Raw genomic sequence first — 9,225 nt, 5'->3', positions numbered from 1 at the left:
AGACTACTCGCAATGGCATATTTGATGAATTTTGCCTACATCTAACAGGTCATCTTAACATGTCTGCATCTTTGTCTTGATGTGGTGATCGATTTGTCTTTGAAAAATATTGTTCCATGGTCTAGATCAATCAAAATCCGTGATTTACATTAGCAAACTAGGGCAAAAATATTGTCATACTAGAGTATTATGCTAGACAGAACATACACAAGAGGAAAGGTGTGACCGTGCGATCTCACTAGTCTGTACCTTCAATATGGAATTAAATTGACGGCTTGCCGCTGGGGTCCGATGATGGATCGATGAACGAACAGAAGAGATCGAGAGGAGAGAGGCCAGAGGTGAATTGGCGAATTGGACGAGTAAAGGTGTGGCGGCGGCTGCCTAGGAATCGTACGAGTACAGTTCACGATGGAGAGACCGGACTTGCGTAGTTGTGGGCACCGAGGCAATTTACTTATGGGCCTTTGGGCCCTTTTAGCCTATCCACCAAGGCAGTTCACGAGATTGATGGGGTCAGTCTAATCTTTTTACTGGGTTCGGGCGTACAAAGTACCTGCCGATACGTACGTAGCTACCAGGTTTCGTTGGGTTCAACTGCACCCAACGATACAACGGTGGCTCCGCCACTGTACTAGTGTCATGCATATGATACTAGTCTAAATTACTATCTTTATAGTGCAAAGTAACATAGTACTAGTGTCATATATGGCTTCATTTATTAGCTCGTAGACTCATATTTTCTCGGGAAACGCTATGTTACAGTAACATATTATGTTACTCTAAACACCTCTCTCCTCATTAACTACGTGACACATAAGCAAAATTGTCTTGAAAAACGCTATGTTACTAGCTAAGTTACTCCCACTATGACCAGCCTAAGATAGTTGAATCCCTCCTTAGTCGGGAACATGTTGAGTCACAAGTATCCGACAACTTCTACGGATGAAGATGAGATCCTAATGATCTACGAAACTTACACGTTAACGGGCCATAGGAAGAGAGCCCTTCGGGAGCTAAGCCAAGTCTACTAGATCACGAGCTCGGATTCGTGGTTAGGCAAACCAATCACCTTTGAACAACGGGATAGGCCGAATTATGGCTTAAACCGATGTCCGGTCGCCCTGGTCCTCGACCCCATCGTAGGTGGGTGTCAACTCCGCAAGGTCCTAATGGATGGTGGCAGCAGTCTAAACCTCATTTATGAGGATACCTTGGACAAGATGCAAATCGATAAATCACGCATCGAACAGAGTTATACTACATTTAAGGGAATAATCCCTGGAAAAGAGGCGCGATGCAACGGATAGATCACCCTCGATGTGGTTTTCGGAACTTTCGAGAACTAGCGATCTGAGGAGTTGACCTTCCACATTGTACCCTTCCAAAGTGGTTAACATGCCTTGCTGGGACGTGACGCCTTTTCAAAATTCCATGCTATCCCAAATTACGGTACATGAAGCTTAAGATGTCAGGCCCGAACGGGGTGATCACTATATCAAGTAATCCCGACACAGCACTACGAGCCAAAAATAAAACATCGTCGCTCACCCTCGAGTAGCTGGTCGAGACCTTCACGGCCGAGGAGTTGACAACACTTCAGGCCACGGTTGACAGGGACGAGGTCATGCTCGACAAAAGATCCAAATCAACTTCGTTCAAACCAGCCGATGAAATCGTCAAATTTCACGTGCATCCAACGAACCCAAACAAGACGGCATCCATCGGTGCACAACTGGTACCTGAGGTTGACAAAGCCCTGCATAATTTCCTTGGGGAAAATTGGGATATTTTCTCCTAGCTTGCCTTAGACATGCCAGGAATCCCGCGCAACCTAGCCGAGCACAACCTGCATATAATTAAAGGCTCGAAACCTGTCAAACAAGCGCTCCGATGGTTCTCGGAGCCCAAGCGTCAAGCTATGGGTGAAGAGCTGGCCAAGCTACTTGAGGCCGAATTCATTAGAGAAATCAAACATCCCGACTGGCTGGCCAACCTGGTTAAGGGTATCCAAAAAAGACAACTCATGGCGCCTGTGTGTTTATTTTAAAGACCTCAATAAAGCCTGCCCAAATGATCCTTTCCCTTTGCCACGTATCGACCAGATTGTGGACGCCACAGCAAGACATGATTCTTTATGCTTCCTGGACGTCTACTCGAGGTATCATCGCCAGATCAAAATGAAGGATCGAGTCAGATCAAGCGGCCATGGCTTTCATCACACCCTACGAGCTTTCAACACAATGCCCTTTAGACTAAAACGCAGGGGCAATATACCAGCGCATGATTCAAACATGCCTGGAAAAGCAATTTGGGAGAACTATTGAGGCTTACGTAGATGATGTGGTTGTCAAAAGAAAAAAAAACATCAACCAGCTGGTCGACGACCTCCGAGAAATGTTTTCGAATCTCAAAATTTACCATATAAAGCTCAATCCAGAGAATTGTGTTCTTGGGATACCTGCCGACAAGCTTCTGGGATGGAATTGGATATATCTCTTCTAACCCAACTTAGAAAAGAATAATAATAAAAACTTAGAAAAGAATGTGGAGAATGGGTTGCGTAGTGAAGGTTAAAATTTTCTTCTGGTGTACTCTCCATGGCACCTTACCATCTTGGATCACTTTCGCTAATAGGCACTTAAAAGTTTTGGGACAATGCCCGATCTGTGAGAAGAACCGGAGGACACCAAACATCCACTCCCCCGTTTCTAAATATAAGTCTCTGTAGAAATTACAATGCAGAATATATACAAAGCAAAATGAGTGGATCTATTCGTAGGGATTACAAAGAAAACATGATAGCTATGGGAAGTAGAACAGTCAAATATTGTCCGGACGTCCTCACTACTAAAGCTATTGCCCAAAAATTTGGTCTCTCGCTCGCAACAACAGCTGGTTGTAATCTCTTCCTAATAATAATAAAGCACGGATTCAGTCTCCGGATTCACCGTCACGGAGTTTTTATGAAAAAGTCCCTGAAATTTATAACGATCAACCCGCACTCCACCCCTGACGTTCGCTCGATCGTGCCACCCTCGTGTTCGATCGATCGTGCCTTATGTCGCACGCTGATTGGGCCTATTGGCACCTGGGCCTTAGCCTATATTGTTTCTTCTTTAAGCTTTTGCCAATAGCTGGCGCAGGAACATTGTCTCAAAAAAAAAAAACTAGCACACGAACAGGAGACCCACTAGGGCACGAAAAGGAACTTCCACGAAACGATCTAGAATTCAAACCGTCGAGCCAAGCCGATCGCCATAGGAGTCTTCTTTCCCTACATACTATAATTTCCAAGTTGTTTTCCCTGTTTGTTCTCTCCCATCTCACGTGGACAGGATCTTGAATAGCGAGACCCCGACGGCCACGGCAGACAGATCTTGATGGAAACGAGGAGCACGCCGAATAATGCGGCGATGAACGCCAGCAAATCAGCTTGTCTACCTTCCACAGCTTGGCAGCGCCATAGACGTCGATTAGCCTGGCAATGGCGGTGAAGTTGATGCCGGAGAGGAGGATCACGTTGGGGCTGTTGTGTAAGAGTGGCTTAAGAAAAAGGAGCGTAACCAGCACCGTCGCCGCCACGTCGAGGAGAGACGCCAAGCTGCCATGGTGATGACGCGGCGACGCAGAGAAAGCTTTCGTCTCTTGATTGATTTCGTCTCCTCAACTTGGCGAAGCCGAGTGCAATATTTTTCTTCCTATGCAGATACACGCGACAATCAGATGGGTTGGCGTACGTCCAATCTTCTCCATTCAATTCATTGTTCGTGAACTTTTGGTGAGACTGTACGATTTGCCAACCGCAGGGACACTGTTGTTGCCGTGTCCTTCTCCCTTGCTCGCCGAGCTCTCTGTATTTCTCTCTCTCACAGAGACTGAAGAAGAAAGGAGGAAGAAGAAGCTGCAGTGGACACGGTGGTGGTTTTCCCGGCGCTCGAACGCCCACCGCACGAACGGCAAAATTTTCTCCCGCAGCACGAACTGCACCCACAGCTGAACCAGTACACAGGAGGGAGTCTTATACGCGTACGCGCACGTACGACGCCGCGCTCCACTCTCCAACGGCCACGATCCGCAAGCTCGGCCCATGACGCGCACGAACGCGTCCTATGCGGCCGGCTGCAACCCATCGCTACGCAACCTCCCGCTACTCTAGTCAACAGACTCACGCACGCACGCACACTTGCCACGGGCTGCGCGCGGCCATGGACTCGCGTCCAGCACACTCACCGCACACGTACGCACTCGCACACTAGCCGGACTAAGCCTAGACACTAGTCAGACTAATCCAGTACATGGCCGTGGCTTATTTGCCCAACAGACACCACCGGCTAGGAGTAGCGGCTGGCCCAATCCGGCTCATCCACTTTTCTCAGCTCATCGAGCGAGACGCCAAGAAGGCTTAGAAGAACATGGCTGATGACACTGCGCAACAGGCCTGCCCTGGCGAGGCCTTCACAAGAGGCTGCAGGAGGCGCAAGATGAGGTGAGCCGCGCGAAGCACCAGCGAAGGATGCCGGCGGCAGCGGGTAGCCAGGTAGAGGTCGATGGGGTCGATGAGATAGCGGATGATGGGAACAGGAGCAGGAAGCCAAGACGTACATGCACACTTGACTCAGATGGTTGATGCTTGAGGTGGTTCTTACATATGGTGCTGTTCTGATGAAGTGGACATGGAGGTAGGGAGGAACTAGCTAAAAGTTTCAATGTGAGTACATATGGTGTAAACGCTTGTTGTCCTTTAGCCATTCCGTTCAGGAAATCCAGAAGCCCTACCTCCCATTGCTCTACCACTTACATTAGTCCACATGAAAACTGTGACGTGATATTCTTTCAAAATTTGGTGAAGCTGCACCTGAACATGGTATTCTTCTAGGAGTGTGTCCCATTTTTTTGTGTGTGAATGTACTATTGGTTGAGCAAAGCAAGACAGAAGATGTGCATAAAAGGAATTCCGGTATTTTTATTGCTATAGAAGTACAAAAAAGAGAGGGCTAGACTGTATATTTCTGGCATTAAGTAGGATGAGTATGATATTGTCGTGTAGTGCACGTCCGAGTAGCTAGGAGATGGCACACACGGCTATTGTTGTGTAGTGCACGCCAATATACCTAAGGAGGCGACGCGATCCAGCAAAGTAGAGGTGTTCCAATGGCGTTCCGGCGTCGGCTCACCTTGATATGGGCTGGTAGATGGAGTGGCCGAGGAGCCCAGATGTCAGGACATCCAAGAACGACGATGCCAAGGACGACCATCTTGGTGTGCATTACTGTGTTATCATACCCATATCCAGTTGCATCACGTTGTCAACCAGGCGAAGCGGTAGAAAACTCGCGGAGTAATAACTATGACTAATCTCTATTTTTTTTAATCCTTTGCAACACACGTATTATTTTGCTAATGGCTATTTTGCATGATTTGAGCATGGCACAAACACAAGCATTTCACATACACAACATGCATGCTCTTTCTATCTCAAATTTGTTCTTACGCCGCTGTCTCTCTTTGCCTCTCTCTGAGTAAACCCTGATGTCGACCGACATTCCCGACCGACGCCGTTTGTCCTCCACAAAGCTCTCCACTGGTGTAAATCCGTCATTTTATTATACGGAGAACCCTCTCGCCTTCGCTGTATGCGGCCTTGTGACTAACTCTATCCGCTCAGGTTTTCAGGAGTTGTGTTCCCCTAGATGCCGGCACGGTGTCTCCGGCTGGGCTACCTTGACGCCCTCTACGCGGTTTAGACCATGCTTATTGTGGTACGATGTCTTTTTTTTCCATTACAACGCACGGGCATATTTGCTACTGGGCTACCTTGATGTATCTTTTTTTCCGTTGTAACGCACGGGCATATTTGCTAGTAGAATGATGATATCAACTATGATAAGGAAAGAGGCTGGTGCTGGCCTGTGCAGGAAGAGACGGTGTTCGGTAGTGTGGGCTGGGCAGAGGATACGGCCCGCAAGCCCGCACCTGCCGCGCCTTGAAATACATCGCCTTTGGCGCCCAACGCAACCGCCACAACCAACAGCTTTCCTCCCCGGAGTCCCAAGAAAGAAAGAACCCCGGCTCTCCTCTCCCCACCGCGCAGCAGCCCACCGCATCCGCCCTCCGTCGCCGGCGACGATGGACCACTTCCAGGACGGGCACCACGTGCGGCTGCGGAGCCGCGTGCAGCGCACCTACCTCCACGCCGCCGCCGACGGGGAGAGCGTCACCCTCAGCCAGCCCCGCGCCTCCATGAACGCGGCGTGGGCGGTGCACATCTACGACGGCGGAGACGGCGAAGGCGAAGGAGACGGCGATGGACCGTACCTGCTCCTCCACAGCGCCGCCTACGGCCGCTATCTTTCCGCCACGGCCAGGCCGGCGAGGCGAGGCCACCACGGCCTGCGCGTGGAGCTGCGCGACTACGACCAGCCGGAGGTGGAGGCCATCAGGTGGCGGGCCATCGGGTCGGGCTTCGCGGACGACGTCGTCATGCTCCGCCATGTCGGCGGCAGCTACCTCCGCGCCAACGGCAAGTACCTCCCCTGGAACTCCACCGGCGTCAGCGTCGACGACAAGGCCAGCTCCATGATGTACTGGATCGTCGAGCCCATCCCCTTGAGAGAGGCGGGCATACCTGCCATTCCTGGCCCGCTTCCGGTGAGCTCGCCGTGACCCGCTTCTTGAATTGCTTTCGGCGATTGCGAATTGTGTTACTTTCTTTCGGTTAATGGTTGACTGCAGACTCCCCTAATAGACCTCTCCGCCATATTCACGCGCCGGGGAGCGGAACGGGAGATCCGAGGCGTCGAGCCCATCCCGGGAGAGGCGGCCATGCCTGCCGATCATAGCCCGGTGAGTTCGCCATGACCCCCTTCTTGAATTGCTCCTATCGATTATTCGGCGTCGTTCATTTGAACTGCAGTTCTGTTCTTGCCGAAATTTCGAGCAGTTCTTGATCTCCAGAACATAACCATGGTTCTCTTTCGATTCAACTGCAGAATCGCCCAATATTCTCCGCCATATTCAGTTCTCGCGGACGGCGCATCCGGTTCGTGCTGGCGCTCGAGGACGGGTACTACCCCGAGGAGGTCGACGCCGACGACTGGCGCCAGTTCTGGTTCAGGGGGAGGTCCGCGTTCAGCCTGAGAGGCAACCTGGCGGCCCACATCGACGAGGACGACCCGAACATCGCCATGTGCGTCCGAGCAGGCCGCCACGGGAGGCTGACCCCGCTCGTCGTCAACCTGCCCGACGGTGGCTATGGCGGGACCCTCGAGATCGTCGTCTTCCTGGCCGGGACCCCTGGTGAGTGAGTGAATCTTTGACTGAATTTGTTACACACGACATTCACACTTTGGTATATAGTTTACTGAAACTGTTGTGGTCTGAAGAACAGTTTACTGAATTTGTTCTAGTCTGAAAAACAGTTATCTGAATCTGTTCAAGTCTGAAACTGTTAGTGTGAGGCTGTGAGCTGTCTGCAACTGTTGTAATCTTGTACTCGGTTGATCACACTAACAGTTGATTCATCTCTTTTCAGCCTTAACAGAGAAGATGGTGATGATATCCGTTTGGTTTAGCCCATTTTGCTTGTGTTTGAATAACCTCTGAACAAAATTCAGGTTTCAACAGTGGTAAATTATCTTAGTATTATGATACATTCTGTTAGAACCTGGGAATTGTCTGAAACTGCTGTAGTCCTATAGAAAGTAAAAGTAGTTGGATGGAAATAGTGTATTTATCAAAGCTAGTTGGACATTTCTGTTCTTGATTAAGATAATTCAGTTCGTCCATTCCATATGTTTGCCGCTAGTAGAAATTATAGAAGCTAAAAGGCCAAATCAAGTTCAGTCATCTCATTTCACCTTTGCAGAGAAGATACTAATAATTTTCTAAACCGTGAATAAAATTCAGGTAGTAACTTACAATAGTGTATACAATCTTTAGTTCCTTGCACATTACATTGTTTCAGGTGTTTTCTTCTTGATCTTGTTATTGATTATCGGTCTGTTGCCTAACTCACTCATAATTTCTGCTAATTCAGGCTACGATGCGCTGCGATACCCAGATGTCGATGCACAGTAGAGGAAGATCAGAGCGGGAGTCCGACAGTTCACCTGTTCACAAGTTTCACTGCCTCGGATATGATGTCGTCAACTTTTGCCTATAGATTGATAGATACAGATTCAGAAAACTCAGCAGCTCTAGAACTACTGAAAGCGTTGCGACCAATGGCTGAACAATTTTGTTGTGATGCTGGAATGTAGTAGCTCTTCTGGCATGCATCTCTGTGATGTGATGGCCACGGCTTTGTAGACAATGAGTTGATGGTCCTGCAATTTTTTTGGACATGCATTTCACATACTGGAAAACACATTAGTTTTTGCAATGAGCTGATGTTCCTTCATTCCTTTTAGAAATGAAGAATGCAGAATGCAGAATGCAGTGGGTTGTTCCTTTGAGCTGTTGATCATGTTTTTCGTTCTGCTGTTTTAGAGTCCTTAACTTGGACTTAAAGAAACAAATGTTTTATGCTAGAATAGTCCGAAGCTTCAAAAAGAAATAGCACCTAGTGCCAGATTGGCCTGGCTCTTTCGCAAAGACAATTTTGGACCCGTAAACAAATGGGTAAACACTGTCGGATCATCTGAACCTAGATAATTAGGAGAAGGGAAATTTGTATCAAGTGCCACATCACCAAAGCACAGTTTGCTGGTTCACAACAGCTTACACCTTCTCTGCTAGGCAAAACCAAAATGGTCAAAAATATGCCATGAACTGCACATGGCCATAACTGACACATAAGGCCGCGCTTGGAATCGGTGTAAACATATACAAGTGTATTTTTCTTACGGGTGTATCTTACCGGCCAGGAGCGATTTGCAGGGGGAAATGAAAACGACGGATGGTGGCCTGTAACTTTTACAAGCGTATTCAAAGTAGAAACGACATTCCAAACAGGGCCTAATATATTTTTTCTCAACAGGTTTATCGTGCTCCTGTTTCCAAGTACTCCTTTTTATGCAAAACAATCATCACTCAAATCCCACTGCTACAAAAAATATCTTTTGTCCTAACACACGTGCAGGGTTCGTGAGTTCGTCGTCAACTGTTGTTGCTCATGCAGTTGAGGTACCATTTTTTCTCCAAGTTCTCATGTTGTTGCTCATACACCTGCCCCACTAGCCTCTTCCTTCCCCTACCTCTTCTCCCACTTGATTGGGCAGTTTG

The 9,225-nt window shown here is 48.5% G+C and overlaps 1 protein-coding gene across 3 annotated transcripts; it reads left to right on the top strand.

Annotated features, from left to right (window-relative positions):
• Positions 1-6,028: 6,028 nt before the first annotated feature.
• LOC123184580 (uncharacterized) lies at positions 6,029-8,439 on the top strand. 3 transcript variants are annotated; one of them, XM_044596679.1, is made up of 5 exons: positions 6,029-6,651; positions 6,736-6,846; positions 6,993-7,299; positions 7,535-7,616; positions 8,039-8,439. In XM_044596679.1, the coding sequence occupies exons 1-4, from the start codon at positions 6,130-6,132 to the stop codon at positions 7,603-7,605; spliced, it is 1,011 nt and encodes a 336-aa protein (XP_044452614.1). In that variant the 5' UTR covers positions 6,029-6,129; the 3' UTR covers positions 7,606-7,616; positions 8,039-8,439. The 3 variants fall into 3 exon arrangements, with proteins under 3 accessions (XP_044452614.1, XP_044452613.1, XP_044452615.1); XM_044596678.1 differs by having other exon boundaries at positions 7,535-7,628; XM_044596680.1 differs by lacking the exon at positions 7,535-7,616.
• The last annotated feature ends 786 nt before the right edge of the window (positions 8,440-9,225 follow it).

The sequence above is a fragment of the Triticum aestivum genome, chromosome 2A, assembly GCF_018294505.1.
Source record: "Triticum aestivum cultivar Chinese Spring chromosome 2A, IWGSC CS RefSeq v2.1, whole genome shotgun sequence".
Classification (NCBI taxonomy): domain Eukaryota; kingdom Viridiplantae; phylum Streptophyta; class Magnoliopsida; order Poales; family Poaceae; genus Triticum; species Triticum aestivum.
Note: the sequence above shows the minus strand (reverse complement) of the source record. Positions and strands in the feature narration are given on the sequence as shown.